The following is a 17,537-nucleotide window of genomic DNA, read 5'->3' as shown; positions in this document are numbered from 1 at the left end:
CATAGAAATACTATAGAATGACCCTGGGTCTAGAGGGTCTCTTTTTTAACTTTGAAAGTGGAAGATATATGATACCAGTATATTCTTAAGCAAGTCTCATTTTAAAACCACATCTTAAGTGTTCTAGTGTTTTTTATTTGTTTTTTTAAAGATGAAGACTGTTCTGGAGGAAACTCAAAATTTAGCCTTAGCTCCATTATTATATGAACTTCACTCTTGACCTGTTTCCTTATTTGCGAATTAGGGAAATTGTCACTTAGTAAGTCATGGAGTTCTCATAGTAAATCATGGAGTTTTGTGAAGCTAAGTCATTTTAAAATATTTGTAAAGTAGTAAGATAAAAACTAGAAATGTTTTGAACTCTTTAAGTATTTTACTACATTTACCTTATCTCACCTCTCTCAAGTATATTTTTTCTGAACTATTTAAAAGAAGAAATGTTGACACTTCAGTGCCTGAATATGTCCACATGTGTCTTGTAATAATAAGGATTAATACCTTTTTATTGAATTTTTTAAGAATCCTGCCCAGTTTTCTTGTGTCTCACATTGTCAGATTTGTCTTATTGTCTCCCCGTAATTAGATTCAAGTTAAACATTTTTGGTGAGAATATGTCACAAGTGCTGTTGTATTTTTTCTCTTGTTGGAGTCAGTGAACTTTCTCTGAAGGACCAGATAAACTATTTCAGGCTTTGCAGATGATATGGTCTCTGTCACCGCTAAACTACTCTTGTAGCAAGAAGACAGCTGGAGACAACACATGAATGAATGAGTGTGGCTGTGGGCCAGTGAAACTATATGGGCACTGAGTTTTAATTTTATTTAATTTTCATGTGTTATGGAATACTATTACTCCCTTGACTTTTTTCCCCTCAACAATTAAAAATGTGAAAAGCAGTCTTAGCTTATGGGCTGTATAAAAATAGGTGGTGAGCTAGATTTGTCCCAGAGGCTTTATTTTGCTATCACTATTCTATTGCATCACATCAAAAGGCTCATAGTACCAGGCAATCTTAGCCAAATCATTTGATTAAGACAAGGACCAGCAGTTTTCTTCACTTGCAAAGATATGTTTCCCTTTGTAATTAGAAAGTAATCCTTGGGGTCATAATTTGAGACATGTGAAAATCCTTTCCTCAGCAACCTTTAACACAGTGGATTTTGGTTTCCCATCTATTAATGATTCTTGTCCTAAATCAGTAGTTATACTGGGAGTTGCAAAATAGTAGAATTAAAATCAGAAGTTTTTATTGGTCATTCCTTCTAGTTGGTTTTCTGTGAAAAGAGCCCCACACCTCCATTTTTTTGAATATTGTTATGCAACCATGAACCTTTTAAAATTCCATGTACTCATAAACAGTACCCAAAATGATCCATATTTGGCCATTTGGATCCCTGAGGTTGGCTTATGTGTCCTTCTGACATGACCCCGTTAGTCTTTGAGCACTTCCATGGCATAAGCTATCCAAGATACACCTGTACTTTCCTTATCGCATCTGATTTCTCCAAGGAGCCTCAGGTCCCTTTTGTAGGAGAAGATATTTAAAGACAAATGTGAAAAGTAACCTTTAAAGCTCCTTTATCTTCTCTGTGTCTATTTCCTTTCTTTTATTTAGGTTGCTAGTAACTGTTCTTTTCAAAGAACCAGCTTTGTATTTGTTTACTGTTTTATTTTTGTTTGTTGGTTTTCTGTTTTATTCATCTTTGATTTCTTTTTTTTCTTTTGTTGTCTACCATTTCTTTTAGGGCTCAAAAACCTATTTTTTAACTTTATTGAGTTACAATTTATGTAATGTAGAATATACTCATTTTAAAGTATAATTCAGTGATTTTTCATAAGTTTACCCAGTTATGCAACAACCATCATCATAATTCAATTTTGGAACATTTTCATCACCTTGTAAGATCCTTCATGCCTGTTTCTATAGATTTACCTTTCCCAGACATTTCATATAAATGAAATCATTTAATATATAATATTTTGTGTATAGCTTTTTCATTAAGCATAATTTTTCAAGGTTTTTATTCATGTTGTAGCATTTATCAGTATTTCATTCTTTTTTGTTGTTGAATAGTCTTCCACTATGTGTGTGTATGTGTGTCCATTGATTAGATGTCCACCAGTTGATGACATTCCAGTTGTTTTTACTTTTTGGCTAATACGAATAATGCTGCTGTGAACATCCAAATGCACGTCTTTGTGTCGGGATATATGTTTTCATTTCTCTTGATAGATACCTACCAGTAGAATTTCTGGGTTTTGTAATACATTTATGTTTATATTTTAAAGAAACTACCAAACTGTCCTCCAAAGTGGCTACAACATTTTACACAGCCACCAGCACTGTATGAGGACTCCTTTTTTTTCCGCATCGTGGCCAACATTTGTTGCTGTCTTTTTTTATACCTATTCTAATAGCTATAACACGGCTTATTGGCTGTTCTGGTATCTTTGTATTGCAGAGTCAGACATGACCGAGCAGCTGAACAGCAACAACTACGATATCTTTGATGAAATGTCTATTCAAATCTTTTACCCATCTTTTGATTGCATGACTTACATAGTTTTAAGATTTCTTTGCATATTATGGGTACAAGTCCTTTATCATGTATGTAATTAGCAAATATTTTTTTTCAGTCTGTGGCTTGTTTCTTAATGGTGTTTCCTTTGAAGCACCAGAGTTTTGATTTTTAATGAGGCCCAGTTTATCAGTTTTTTACTTAACATAAATTATATTTTTGGCATTGTATCTGAGAAATCTTTAATCCAAAGTCTTGAAGATTTTCTGCTGTGTTTTCTTTTAAAAGTTTTTATAGGCTTTTTTTGGGGGGGTCATACTGTGTTATGTGGGATCTGAGTTCCCCAACCAGGAATTGAACCTGCACTCCCTGAGTTGGAAACACAGAGTTAACTGCTGGACTGCCAGGGAAGTCCCAAAAGTTTTATAGTTTTAGCTCTTAGGTTTAGGTTTCTGATCCACTTAAGGACCTGTTTTTAAGTAGGATATGTTATATTTTTCAGATGTAAGTTATGACTTCTTTTCGGTTTATCTGTTCTAGGCAGCGCAGCAAGGAGATTTCAGCACTATTATATGTCCTTTCAGCATCGCCCTCTTGCTCTCTGTAACAAGAGTACAAAGATTTGAGGAACAGGTATTTATGAGTGACTTTTGGTTTCCTTCTGTAGTTGATAAGGAATATAAGAGCCTGTTTATCCTTTCCTAAACAATTTCACTCCCATCCTACCAGCAGCAAATTACCCTGTAAGAATGTAGGCCCACACTCTTCTCTGGGAGCTGCTTGAAGACTTCTTCAGATACTTGATTTATACTTCTGTTTCCGACTGTGTGGCAAGCCAGGGGCTGAGATGGAAATAGCAGTGGGAATATCACACAGTCCAGGTAGCAAGAATGGCAAGTTTAGCTGGCTATTCATAGCAGTCATATTATATTGTAGCTTTCTAAGAAATAGTCCTTGACCAAGTTGAAATTAATGAGAATAGGTTATTTGCAAGAATGAAACTATAAAATCCTTTACCCTTTTTTCTCATATGTGTTTCCCTGGGTGTGGGTAATATTTATTTTTAGCCATTTTGCTCTCAAGACAGGCATGTCTTCAGCTCCTTTAAGTTCTCACTGAAAGTCATAATTTTTGCATCATGCTCATCTGTTGAAACAGTTGTAGGGATATGAGTGTGTGGCAGCAAGTAGGAACAGTTACAGGGTTAAGATTCTCTGGTATGGGCTATACATTTTTTGCTTCATTTTCCTATTTCTTTCATTATGATAGGTGTTTGACTTTTTAAAGTCTTCAGTTATAAAAAGCTTTAAGGATGTTCAGCTTCTCGAAGGCGCAAAATATATGCAGAGTCTATTTCCTCATGGATGTTGTATTTCAACCATGATCTTGGAAGTGGTAAATAATAGGTAAGTTTATGAACCAAAAGATTTGTAAGCTCTTTAGTGTTAGAAAATGCAGTGTGGTACCATACTTATGGCCCATCAGAGAAAACTGTTGACTTTACATATCAAGGTTTAAATCCCTTAAAATTGATCAAGCAGACTTTCCTGTATCAGAAGATTCTTAAATCCCAAGGCCTGATTTCTTGGCCACCTTGTTAGCAAGAACACGAAACTGAAGTAGTACCTTTACTTCTTTCATGTTATTACTACTCTGTTGGTCTAAGTCTTCATTGGCTTTTTAGGTAAGTAAAATACAGTTTTGTTCACTGTAACTGTTGGAGTTTGGGACTGATGGATGGAATTAAATTAGTAGTTTTAGACAACTGATTAGCAGTTTTAGGCAAATTTATCTTTAACCAAATAAAAAAAAAAAAAAAAACTGGTTACCATCCTGGTTGTTATTTTCATGGTTAATGTTGTATTTCAGAATATACCTCAGCCATTATAAAAATCTTTACTGAGTAATGCTTTTTTTGTGGTTTTGGTTTGCTGTATTTAACTCTGTTGACAATTTTTGTGTTTACCTGCAGGTAGCTTGGAGGTGCAAAACATTAATGTACTAGGAAAAAAATCACCTATGAACCAATACAACTTCTAGGTTATACTTATTCCCCTGTGTACCAAATCACATATGAACTCTTTCACATTACAGATAAGACATTTTGTAGCAAAACAGATTGTAACTGCCTCTTCTCTCCAAAATGAGAACTTTAGTGCATAGCACAATTTCTCCACTTCCTTCTTGTTCAACATTATTACTAACAAGCAATACTTACTTAGACTTCACTGTTTTACTGGTTTCTTTGTTTACGTTTATCTTTTGAATCTCATACTTTGGCCCATCTGATTTCTGCTTGGTGTTTGGTGTGCCCTTCCACTATAAGGATTCATATATTTCCTCTTGAAATGTTTTTCTTCTTTTATTTTTTTTTTGAGTACTCTCTCCTTTTTCTGTTGGAATACCTTGATCTATATACTATGTCTCAATTTTTCTTTCATACTTTCTGTATTTTTGTCTTTTTATGTCAAGTTCTACAAAAATTCCTGGGACTTCTCTCGTGGTCCAGTGGCTAAGACTCCATGCTCCCAATGCAGGAGCCCCGGGTTTGATTCCTAATCAGAGAACTAGATCCCGCATGCCACAGCTCACCCCTGGCACAGCCAAAATAAAAATTCCTTAGCTCACTCTTTAGTTACTTCTTCAGTTCTGCAGATTTTATTCTTAGGCCATCTGTTGAGGTTTTCACTGTATCCATCATGTTTTTTATTTCCAAAATTTCCACTTGGTTGTTTTTTCATAAGTTTATTTTTTTTTTTTTTTGTTTCATGAGATAATATTCTCTTTTCTCTGAGAATATTAGACTTTTAAAATATTATATTTGTTCCATTAGTCTTTTCCCATAGGGGTTGGTTCTCTTTGTTGAGTTTGGTGCTTCTCTTTCCTGATGGTATTATTTTCTTGTATTTGGTGATTGCTTATTTCCTTATTATTGTATTTGACGTTCCCCATTAGTTTGTCTGAGAGTGCTGTATTTTTTTAACACACTCTACCTCAGTGATTTGAGGATAGCAGTAGGATATACCAGGGGCTAATCTCCTAGGTATGGTGTCTCCCTAATCCTCCAGCATGTTGTCATCGTCTCAGAGTGCTGCTCTGCCTCTCAGGCCCCAGAAGCAGTGAGGTCTTGGGGAAGAAGGTGAAGAGTGCTGCTGTGTGCCAAACCTCATTCAGGCGTACCCTAGCCACTCACCACGAAAGTAGCCCCGGGGTTCCTTCCAGTTCCCAGCGTACCTGCCCTTGGCATCTGCTTTTGGAGGCACCCTTTCAGTCTGCATAATATTGTCTGGATTTCCTCTTTCCTTCTATTACTTTCACTTTTTAAGGATTCCTCATAATTTCTAGACAGTCAGAGCACTTCTTATTTTTCCACGTTATCATGGATTGTATGCATGCACCACATAGAGACATTCACATAAGGTTATATCTATCTTTTCTGTCATTTGTAGGTATTCAGGTTGGGAAAAATGGAGCATGTACTCATTTTATTGTCTTGATCCCAGATTCCCAGAGTGTGACTGTTGTTAAAATCTGTCAGAATGTTACGAGAATCTATTCACAACTGTCTACTTCATTCTTTAATGCTGCATTATAATTTGTTGCTGTTTAGCAGGTAGATGTAATGATATAAAGATTATTATAGACATGATTTCCACTGTTGTGGGTAACATTAAGTGGTATAAAATCAATAGGGTTTCTCTTGCTTTGCAAAGGTTGTTTGTAGTTTTATTTCATGCTTTTGAAATCCAATCATTCATCAGTCCAATTCCTACTATAAATATGAATATAAAATAAATATGAATATAAATGTTCCTACTATAAATATTTACTGAGTGCCTTTTTTTTTTTCATTTATTTTTATTAGTTGGAGGCTAATCACTTTACAATACTGCAGTGGGTCTTGTCATACATAGACATGAATCAGCCATGGATTTACATGTATTCCCCATCCCGATCCCCCCTCCCATACTGAGTGCCTTCTATATGCCAGAATTTGTGCAAGGCTCTATGAGCAAAAATATGGCTACAGTGTGCTCTCCACCATAGAGAATCTCAATCTAGAGAGGAAGACAGACATTATATAAGAGTTGTTATTGGCATGAGGGGAATAGTAGAAGCAGAAATTAACATGTAGTCATGAAATTTTGAATGGCAATCTCTAATGATCTGTGAAAAGTGAAAGAAAGTGAACTTGCTCAGTCGTGTCCGACTCTTTGCAACCCCATGGACTGTAGCCTACCAGGCTCCTCAGTCCATGGAATTTTCCAGGCAAGAGTACTGGAGTGGGTTGCCATTTCCTTCTCCAGGGGATCTTCCCAACCCAGGGATCGAACCCTGGTCTCCCTCATTGCAGGCAGACGCTTTACCATCTGAGCCACCAGGGAAGCCTGTAATGATCTGTACACTGAAATATTCCAGTTTCTTCCATATGTTGCTTCATGTTCCATAGTTTCTGGATTTTCATGGTGATCTGTCGGTAGAGATTGCTTACCTACCAATTCCCCATTACTGTTCCTCCAAAAATTCAGTATTTGCCAGATTAAGGGTACATGAAAAGGAAAGACTCGTGGAATATTGGTTATACAGGTCAAGTTTGGGAAATGTGTAACATGGCAAAGAATGTAGAGGTAAGGTATTTTATTAAGTTTTTCTTCTTAACTAAACTTTGTTTTCCTGCAGTGTTCATAGTTGGGATCATGTTACTCAGGGCTTGGTAGAATTTGGCTTCATTTTAATGGATTCCTATGGGCCAAAGAAGATTCTTGATGGAAAAACTGCTGAAACCAGCTCAGGTCTTTCTAGAATGCCAAACCAGCATGCTTGTAAGCTGGGAGCTAATATCCTGTTGGAAACTTTCAAGGTGAGACTCTAGTTTAGCAACCATTCCCTCATTTTGTTGTATTATATTATAAATAGGGAATTCACCTGGGAGTTTGAGGGACTGGGCAATTTGAGTATGTAGCAGTTCCCCAGAACAGAAACTGGGATAATAGTTGAAACATTAATAGATGCAATTTGATGAAATACTTTCTCACTCTTTATCTGAGTTTTTCATCTATTCTAATTTCTGTTCTTTCTGACCATTTCTTAGAAGTTTGAATGTAAGATAGCTTCCTTATTATTTCCTCTTCTTCCTCTAGCAGTAAATCATTTCTGAATTTATTTTATTCCCTTATACAAAAAAGAATCTTTTAGGTCGCTGTAGAACATCAAACTTGAAGAATCATGCCTATTGGTTTATTGTTTTTGAAGAACCCCAAATGGGAAATTTATATTCTTTTAATTCATTACCATATTATGACTGTTATCTCAATCTAAGTAAGATCATATCTGAGGCTAAACAAATTTGCTTTGCTGGTGATTTCTCTAAGTCATCTTGACATCCATTCTTCAGTGTATCTATACACCAAAAGTATCTGCTGACAGTGTTATTTGGAGGTCAATTTAAATGTAAATCTGATGTTCTGATCCAGAAGTGAAGTGAATACCATATAATAGTCCTTGAGGGTTGTGTGTTAGATACACATGACTCTTTAACAGTAATCTGATTTAAAAACATTCTTAGAATAAGAGACTTAATATTTTTTGTTTTTAAATTAATCTTTTTTAAAAATCAAGGTTTTACTTGGTTCACACAGTTGTTGGCTTTGTCAAGGTACCTGTAGAGCATAGAATTTACTGATAATCAAATTATTAGTCCAGAGTCTGAAAGAAATCAGTCTCTACTGAAAGTAATCAAGGTCAGATATGAAATTTTGCTAAAGTTCAAGTAAAAATTCAAAACAGGTCTTTTTAAGGCAACTACTCTGCTTCTAGAAACTGAGGACAGGGTTGGTGAAGATTTTCTAGATTTTCAGGTTTTTTTATGGGCTTTTAAATTTTAATATGAAAGTTGTGCATACTGTCAGAAATATGGACATTGGCATATAGTAGATACCTAGGTAGAATTATTCCTGTTTGCTGCTGGACCTTACATGTAGCAGTGCTTCCATGTGCTCTCTCTTTTAGGCTAATAAAAGTTTGCCTGGTTAATGAATAATTTGTGTACAGGATGAGAGTTGAATTGAATGATGTCTTTCCAGATGATTCACATTATGTTTGTCTTTGAAATAAGCAGTCCAGTTTTACCCATATTCAAGCTATTGTTTATTCTGCCTAATAGGTATTAATTAATACAGTTGTAAGCTGAAGGTCACCAAGGAATATTTTATTGATTCTTCTGTTCCTTTTAGATCCATGAGATGATCAGACAAGAAATTCTGGAGCAGGTCCTCAACAGGGTTGTTACCAGAGCATCCTCCCCCATCAGTCATTTCTTAGGTATTGAACTTTGAAAGGGTGGAAAAAGTTGTCAGGAATATTTTTATTTAAATGTCATAATGCTTTGGATCCTGGGAAAAAACCTTAATGATATAGTAGATTAATGCAACATCTTTGATTATGATGCCAATAAAATATAAATTCCTTTATATTGTCTATGGTTGTCAAGAAGGAAAGGAGCATATAACTAATGAGTGAAACTACTTTGCATCAACTTTCTCTCTTTTTTGTTTTAATAATTGTCAAGTGAGTGCTGTCCCTCTGCTGTCTACTTATTGACCTCTCACTCTCTTAACCCTTGACATTCTGACTTCATTGGTCAGACTGACCAATGGTCTGTCATTTGGTGACCTCTTTGGTGACCTCTGAATTTTTTGTCTTTTTAATACGTATTTCCTAATGCCTAAATCCACTCATTTTAATCACCAATTTTCTTAATTTCCTTTTCTTTCTACACTATTTATAACCCTCCTGAAGTTCTCTGATAACTGTAATAGTTTGCATCTTTTATCCTGCCTTTTATCCTGATCAGTTTTTCTTTCTTCTTGGAGATTGGTTTTCTTTCTTCTATCCTTAAATGTCAAGGTTCTCCAAAGTTCTGTACTTGACATTTCATTCTACTTCTTTTCTTTCTTTACATTCAGCTTTACTGAAATATAATGAGGTACAGTAATGTGCACATATTTAAAGTGTAACAGTTTGACTTTTGATGTATGTGTACATCCGTGAAATGGAAACTATCACCACAGTCAAGATGAACATATCTGTGTGTGTGCTAAGTCGTTTCAGTCATGTCCAACTCTTTGCAGCCTCCTGGACTATAGCCTGCCAGGCTCCTCTGTCCATGGGATTGCCCTGGCAAGAATACTGGAGTGGTTTGCCATGCCCTCCTCTAGGGGATCTTCCCAACCCGGGTATCGAACCCTCATCTCCTGCATTGCAAGCAGATTCTTCACCTGCAGAGCCATTGGGGAAGCCCATGAACCTATCTATCACCCAGAAATGTTTCCTGGTGCTTTTTTCTGATTTGTTCTTGCATCTCTCTTTTCCTTCCCTGACTTCCTATCTAGTCTGATCTGCTTTCTGTCACTATAAATTTTAAATATTTTGTGTAAATGGAATCCTACAATTGTACTTTTTTTTTCTTTTTCCTTTTGGTTTGGCTTTTCCAGCATAATTTTGAGATTTTTCCAAATCCTTTGTCAGATATGTGTTTTGCAAATACTTTCTCCTCTTCTGTGGTTTGACTTTTAATTTTTGTAACATTGTCATTTGAAGAGCAAATATTTTTATCAGTTATCAGTTCATCAGTTTCTTTGTATAGATCCTGCTTTTTGTGTCTTGTATTTAAAAAATTTTTTTGCCAAATCCAAGGTCCCTAAGGTTTCTCCTATATTTTCTACTAGAAGCTTTATATTTTCATCTGTTGTACTTAGATGTATGATCCAGTTTTGTTAAATTCTGTGTATGGTGTGATATAACAGAGTTCATTTTTTTGCTTATGGCTATCCAATTGTTCCAGCACAGATTTTTTTTTTTTTTTTCAGCACAGATTTTTGAAAAGATTATCTTTTCCTTCATTGAATTACCACGGTGTCTTTATTGAAATCAACTAACTATATACGTGTGGATCTATTTTAGTAATCTTCTATTCCAGTGAGCTCTGTTATGTCTTGATTGCTATATATTGAGTGTTACAATCAGTAGTGTAAGTCCTTTAACTTTGTTCTTTTTCAAAATAATTTTGGCTATTCTAGGTCCTTTATATTTCTAAATAAATTTTCTAATCAGTTTGTCAAGTTTTATGAAAAGACTGCTCATGTTTTGATGGAGTTTGCCTCAAATCTATGGATTAATATGGAAGAGAATTGGCATCTTAACCATATTGAGTCTTCTAACTCATGAATACACTATATCTCTCCATTTATTTAGGTCTTCAATTTCTTTCAACACTGTTCTGTATTTTTAGTGTGTGTATCTTGTATCTTTTGTCAGTTGATCCCTATTTCATTTTTTTGACACTGTTGTAAATAGTATTTAAAAATTTTTCAATTTGTGATTGTTCACTGTTGTCATGTAGAAATAGTTGCTTTTTTAATGTTGACCTTATCGCCTACAGCCATGCTAAACCCATTTATTAGTTCTAGTAGCTTTTCAGCAATTCTTCAGGATTTTCTACATAGAAATCACATCATCTGCAAACGCAGCCATTCTTGATATCAGTGATTTGTCTTTTTTTCTTTATCAATCTGGCTTAGAAACTTGTCAGCTTACAGCCTTTCAAAGAATGAGATTTTAGTTTGAATTTTCTCTATTGTTCTTTTATTTTCAATTTCACCAAATTTTGCTTTTTATTATCTCCTTCCTCTTGCTTGCATTGGGTTCATTTTGCTTTTTTAAAGTGGGTGAAAAAAATCAAAAGAATATTTCTTGATACATGAAAATTTTAATTTCAGAGTCCATAAAATACAGTATTATTGGAATACTGTATTTATCAGCAAGAGGCTTATCAATTTTATTGATTTTCTCTAAGAACCAGCTTTTCATTTCATTGAGTTTCTCTGTTTTTCTGTTTTTAGTTTTATTGATTTGTGTGCTTTTTTGGGTCCTTTCTACTGCTTACCTTGGGTTTAGTCTGTACTACCTTTGGTTAAATGCATGTGTCATTAATTTGAGATGTTTTTCTTTTTTTTCGATACAGGCATTAAACTGTAAATTTCCCTGTAAACATTGCTTTAGCTACATCCTATAAATCTTGTTTTTTATTTTCATTCCATTCCGCATACTTTTTCATTTCTCTTGTGATTTGTTCTTTAACCCATGGGTTATTTAGAAGTATGTTATTTAGTTTAGTCTACTATCATTGTGTTGTTCCTGATACGTTTCTGTTGATTTATGTCATCTTCATCATGAGTTGTGTTTTCCTGCTTCTTTGCATCATTAATAAGTTTTGACTGGATGGCAGACTTTGTGAGTTTCACATTGTTGATTTGCTGATTTTTTTTTTCCTTCAAATATTCTTGAGCTTTAAGGTCCCTGGTTGCTCAGACGGTGAAGCGTCTGCCCACAATGCGGGAAACCCGGGTTTGATCCCTGGGTTGGAAAGATCCCCTGGAGAAGGAAATGGCAACCCACTCCAGTACTCTTGCCTAAAAAATTCCATAGATGGAGGAGCCTGGTAGGCTACAGTCCATGGGGTCACAAAGAGTCGGACACGACTGAGCAACTTCACTTTCACTTAAGTTTCTTGGAAAGTATTTAATCCTTTTGATGATTATTTCTATGTTGTGTTATGAAAGACCAGACAGCTTTTAATCTAGGGCCAACTTGATGCTGCAGTTAAAGCAATGTTCCCTGTATATTATGAGGTGTGTACAGTGTGGGTGTTGTGAGTGTGAACTATTTCCTGCCCTTTAGGACCTCAGAGAATGGATTTGCCTACTCCTTGCCAGTCACTTTTAGCTTCACTTAGGTGGTTTTTTCACACACATGTACTGACTAGCACGCAGCTCACATACAAGGAGAGCTCCCTGCACATCTCCAGGGTGCTTTCACTGTAGCTCTTTACTTTCTAGTGCTAGCTGCCTTGGCTTTCCTGAATTGTCAACTCTGTCTCTTTAACTCAGGAAGACCACTGGGTTCTGAGTTTCTCTTCTCTGTGTTCCTGCCTAGAAGCTCTCCAGGCAGTAACATGGGACAATTATAAGCCTCTCCTCATGTATTTCCCTCTCTCAGGGATACTGAGAGAGTGTGTACTGCTTATTATCTGGTATTTGAAAATTGTTGTTTCATGTCATTTGGCTTGTTTTGTTGTAGGTGTTTAAAGTGAAGATAACTCTGGTTAGTGTTACTCCATCGTGGTGGAAAGTGCTTCTTCTTTTTATACTTTCTCTTACTTGTAGATATCACCCCTGTTCTCATGATTTCAGTTTTATTTTGTTTTTTTTTTTTGGTGGGCTTTTGTGGGCATGGCTCCCAAATCTTTTATGTCAGGACTATTTGCTTAGTTCAGTGCCTCAATGCCTTCATTCCATTTAGCTTTTTTTTTTTCTTTTATTTCAAATGCAATACTGTTTCCTTTGAACAACCTCCTCTTTCCTTTGTCCCTATTTCTGTTACATGAAACACAGATGTCTGAGTCCCAGAGGCTAGAATTTCTTTTAATCTGGAATACATTTGGTACCTAAGTTCTCTCATTCTTTCCCTCATACTTTTTATATTCTTTTTTATACCCTCCCTGCCACACACAGACATCCATTTGCCTAATTCCCAACCTTATAACCTTCCATTTAGGCTACTGCAACAGCTTCCTAACTGGTTTCCTTGCTTTCTTTTCTCTCTGCTGCAATCAACCCTGCAAATTGCTACCAGAACAGTATTCCCAAAACATCTGTCTGTCACCCAGAAATCACCTGTACCTTCTTTCATAAATTACCAGGTCTATATCCTCTTATTTCAAGGTCTTGGTGGAATACCCTGGCTGTCTGGTAGTTAGGACTTGGTGCTTTCACTGATGTGAGCCTGGGTTCATCCTTGGTTTTGAAACTAAGATCCCAGATGCCACATGGCATGGCCAAAAAAAAAACCCAAAAATGTCCCTGACAATTTGATTGAACCTCACTTTCCAGCATTAACTTCTGTTATTTACTTTTCTGAATCCTTCAGCCCACCTCCACAGAGTTCCCCACCATCCTCTGAATGTATCTTATACTTTCCTTCCTGTTCTTTTACTTGGACTTTTCCCTGTTTCTTTGTGCATTCTTTAGAATCTAACTTAAATTTCCTTTTCCTCTTTGCTCACCTAAAGCATACCATCCCATAATGATCACTTTCTTTACACCCCTATTTAAATTCTCTACTGTTTCCTAGACAGTGAACAATGTTTGGAATTATTAGATACTTGATATGATTTTGTTACTTCTTTCATTCTTTTAAAATACTTTTTTCTTGGAAGGTGGGAGGGCGGTTCCAGAGGGAGGGAACATAAGTATACCTGTGGCTGATTCATGTTGATGTATGGCAGAAACCAGCACAATATTGTAAAGTAATTATCCTCTAATTAAAAATAAAATTTTTAAAAAAGAAAAAAATTTTTCTTGATTTTCGGCTAAATTATGTTTCTTGAAGGAAGAGAGACCATGTTTTGTGTTTCTGTATATTCCTTGTAGGGCCGTATAATTATGCTTGTTTATAATAAAAATTAGTAAATATTTATTGATTTATTTCAGCTTGGAAATATGAAGACAATGTGTGCTGGTTGTTCAGGCACTATAATGAGTTTCTTCCTTTCTTTTAGACATAAAATTTTTGAAAAATATCTGGTTAGCATTGACCTTAAAGTATATAGGATCAGCAGAAATGTATATTACTTGACTTACTTGAGAAAGGAGCAAAAAACTTTTTTACCATTTCTTTTTCCATATTTATGTTCCTTTTATTTAAAACCTCTAGTTATTTGAGGCAGCTGATCATAGTTTCCGTTTTTCAGACCTACTTTCAGATATCATCAAGTATTCACCGTTAGTTCTTCAAAGCTGTTCATCTAAAGTTATAGAAACTTTTGACTATTTGTCCTTTCTGCCCGTTCAAACCGTACAAGGACTGCTGAAGGCAGTGCAGGTAAGTCTTTTGACTCCTAAGCAGCTCATGGGCAAGGTTGAACTGTTTAGTAGAAGTCTGATGTATTTCTTCATAATTACATATGTATAAGAAATCCTATTTCCCTTGATTCTAAGACAGAACTTTCTATTAAAAGAGCAGAAGTACTGAGCTAGAGTCTATTTTCCAAGTTTATCCCCTCTTCATAGTACTATTCTCTCTCCTTTGATTCTGTTTCAAGTCAGTGAAGTAATTGAAAGGCTCTTAGGAAATTATTAATTGAAGACAGTAGCTATAAAGGTATTCACAACTAGTTTCAATTTAGCGTTAGGATTAACTGTCCTTATTACTAAGTGCAGTAAACATTGCAGCATGTTTACAAAACAGAACCAAGCTTTCTTATACAAGCCAAATGGTGACAGTATTGAATAGAAATGTGCTAAGGCTAATAAACAAATTGCTGTTTTTAACACTGATTCTTCCTCTTTCAGCCCCTTCTCAAAGTTAGCATGTCAATAAGAGACTCCTTGATACTTGTCCTTCGGAAAGCCATGTTTGCCAGGTATGTAGCATCCCCTGAGATCCTAGGAAGTGACGCTCTCTATTGTTACCTAAAGTCCTCTCTGCAGTCACCGCTAGTAAGCAGTCATGCAAATTCCTAATGCACGATCGAGATGACAGTACCATCTCCTAAAGGGATTATGAGATGAGTACTGTGGAAAGAATTTGCTATTTAAGGATAAAATACCAAATTATTATCACATTGTCCATATTATAGTACACTCATGGGTATTCAGAGGAGCAACTAGTAAGCAGCCAAATGCTATTTATCTGTGTTCTAGAGCTGACAGTTTTTGTTAGTCCTTTCCCAAAAGTGTGTGTGATAGGCCAGCATTGTATGTTGTAGTCTCAGTGAAATGAATGGTTTCTCTGGATGGAGGGTTTACAAGGTGCCAAGCACTGCATTCCTCTCTGTAGAAGGGAAGTCTCCTTTAGACTCAGGAAATCAACAATTTTCTTTGCTATTTAGTACTTACGTTTGAGTTATCAACTCATTGTGCAGCCTCTCAGGACTCCTGTTCTCACTGCCCACAAAGGCTTGTCAGCAGGATAGAGAAGAGTAGAGATGGTGTCATGAGGTTAAGTAGATGAAAACTTCAGCTGAATTCCTGTACTTCCTAAGTGATGTGAACAGCTATGCCTTATTTTGAGTATGTTTACTTTGTTCTTCATTGTTAATATACATTCTTTTTCTGTACAAAACTGACTGGATTTTTCTGACACAGAAGCCTATTACTGTGAAATCAATACTGTTTGGTAACTTCTTCTCTGTCTATTCCTGAGCTAGCCAGCTCGATGCCCGAAAATCTGCAGTTGCTGGGTTTTTACTGCTACTGAAGAACTTTAAAGTTTTAGGCAGCTTGTCATCTTCTCAGTGCAGTCAGTCTATCGGTGTTAGCCAGGTAAGGACTTTTTTTCACCGGCTTATGTGTGCACTGATGCAGGAGTTGGTGTAAAGATTTTTTTACTCGTGTTCTGGTTGTACAAATGATCCTGAAACTGAGGGTATGATGATGATAGTATCAGCCATCACTTACTAATGGCAAATTTGCTGTATGTTAAACTGCTTTTCTGTATGGTAGCTGCTAGCCTCAAGTTGGCTCTTGAACTGTATGTTGATTGAAATGTGGCTAGTTCAGATTGAGTTGTGCTGTATATGTAAAACACACACACTGGATTTTGAAGACTTAGTATGAGATAAAAGTGTAAAATATCTCATAATTTTTTATTTTGATTATGTGTTGAGATAATATTTTGGCTATGTTGGGTTAAGTAAAATATTAAAATTAATTTCACCAATTTCTTTTTACTCTTTTGATTTGGCTATTAGAAAATTTAATATTATATATACAGCTTGCATTTGTAATTTGTATTGTGTTTCTAATGGACAGCACTGTGCTAGACACTATGCTAAGTGCTTTACATTTATTTTCTCATTTAACCTTCACAGCAATCCTCTGGCTAAATACTGTTATTGTCCTCAGTTTTAATAGTTTATTTATTTGCACACCTGATAAAACCTGTATTCTGAGATAACAAAGCTTTTTACAATAATTTGATAATCTAGGCTTGGCAGCAGTAAAATTGTCTTTGTCATTTAAATTCAGTACTAATGTGATTTGTAAATAAGAGACATCTGTATAGCAGTTTCTTTAGGAATCCTTTATTGCTGTTATAACGACTCACCACTTTTGTTTATAACTTATGCCATAGATTAAATATTAGGAACACTGCATATCATTTATGTATGGTTAATATCCCCATTTTAAGTATAAGAAAACTGAGACTGAGAGAAGTTAAATAATTTGCCCAAAGTGATAGAGCCAGTGAAGTGTGGAACTCGGATTTGCCCTCAGTCAATATTAACTACCTCACTAGGAGCCTGAAGTAAGGATTAGGGTTCTTGGTCTATAATGACTGAAATTATTATGTAAATCAAACAGGCAGTATTATTCTTTGTCGTGTCCATATCTAAAAACTACCTACCTCTAAACCTCTCAGGAGTTCATGGAACCCTCAGAAGAGCTCAATTCTTAGCCTTTTAAGTAGAATCAAGTTTATTTTGACTACTAAATTCTAGTGGCATGAAATAATCTGTGTGCCTTCCTAAGTAGGTGACTTAAGAATATTGTTGTACCACATTGCCAAGGAAAATCTTAAGGAATGAGAAAGTTAATTTTTTTAAGTGCTTGAAAATTCTTATTCCAAAATGGAATAGGATACTTATCATGGTCTGATAATGGTTATAATGTCTGCCTCAGCCCTGGGTTTTGCTGTATGGGGAAAGCTAAATGTAAGGTTCTTTGACCAAAAATATCAGCTCATTTTACCCTTTAAAGGAACTATTAATATTTACTCAGGTAAGATCTACATGAGCTGACCTCTCTTCCTTTCAGGTCCACGTGGATATCCATAGCCGTTACAATTCTGTCGCCAATGAGACTTTTTGCCTTGAGATCATGGATAGTTTGAAGAGATGCTTAGGTCAGCAGGCTGATGTTCGACTCATGCTTTATGAGGTAAATCAGTAGGGTGAA

At 35.6% G+C, this 17,537-nt stretch overlaps 1 protein-coding gene across 4 annotated transcripts in view; it reads left to right on the top strand.

Annotated features, from left to right (window-relative positions):
• Positions 1-17,537, top strand: part of FANCI (FA complementation group I) — a 62,992-nt gene that overhangs the window by 17,826 nt on the left and 27,629 nt on the right. For all 4 annotated transcript variants that reach the window (XM_043489718.1, XM_043489715.1, XM_043489716.1 and 1 more), the window contains exons 11-18: positions 3,061-3,153; positions 3,790-3,926; positions 7,201-7,381; positions 8,754-8,841; positions 14,330-14,460; positions 14,931-15,001; positions 15,788-15,902; positions 17,397-17,519. In XM_043489718.1, coding sequence (XP_043345653.1) covers positions 3,061-3,153; positions 3,790-3,926; positions 7,201-7,381; positions 8,754-8,841; positions 14,330-14,460; positions 14,931-15,001; positions 15,788-15,902; positions 17,397-17,519 — 939 coding nt within the window. The remainder of the gene's footprint in view (positions 1-3,060; positions 3,154-3,789; positions 3,927-7,200; positions 7,382-8,753; positions 8,842-14,329; positions 14,461-14,930; positions 15,002-15,787; positions 15,903-17,396; positions 17,520-17,537) is intronic.

Source organism: Cervus canadensis, chromosome 17, assembly GCF_019320065.1.
Source record: "Cervus canadensis isolate Bull #8, Minnesota chromosome 17, ASM1932006v1, whole genome shotgun sequence".
NCBI lineage: Eukaryota > Metazoa > Chordata > Mammalia > Artiodactyla > Cervidae > Cervus > Cervus canadensis.
This window is presented reverse-complemented; position numbering and strand designations above follow the sequence as displayed.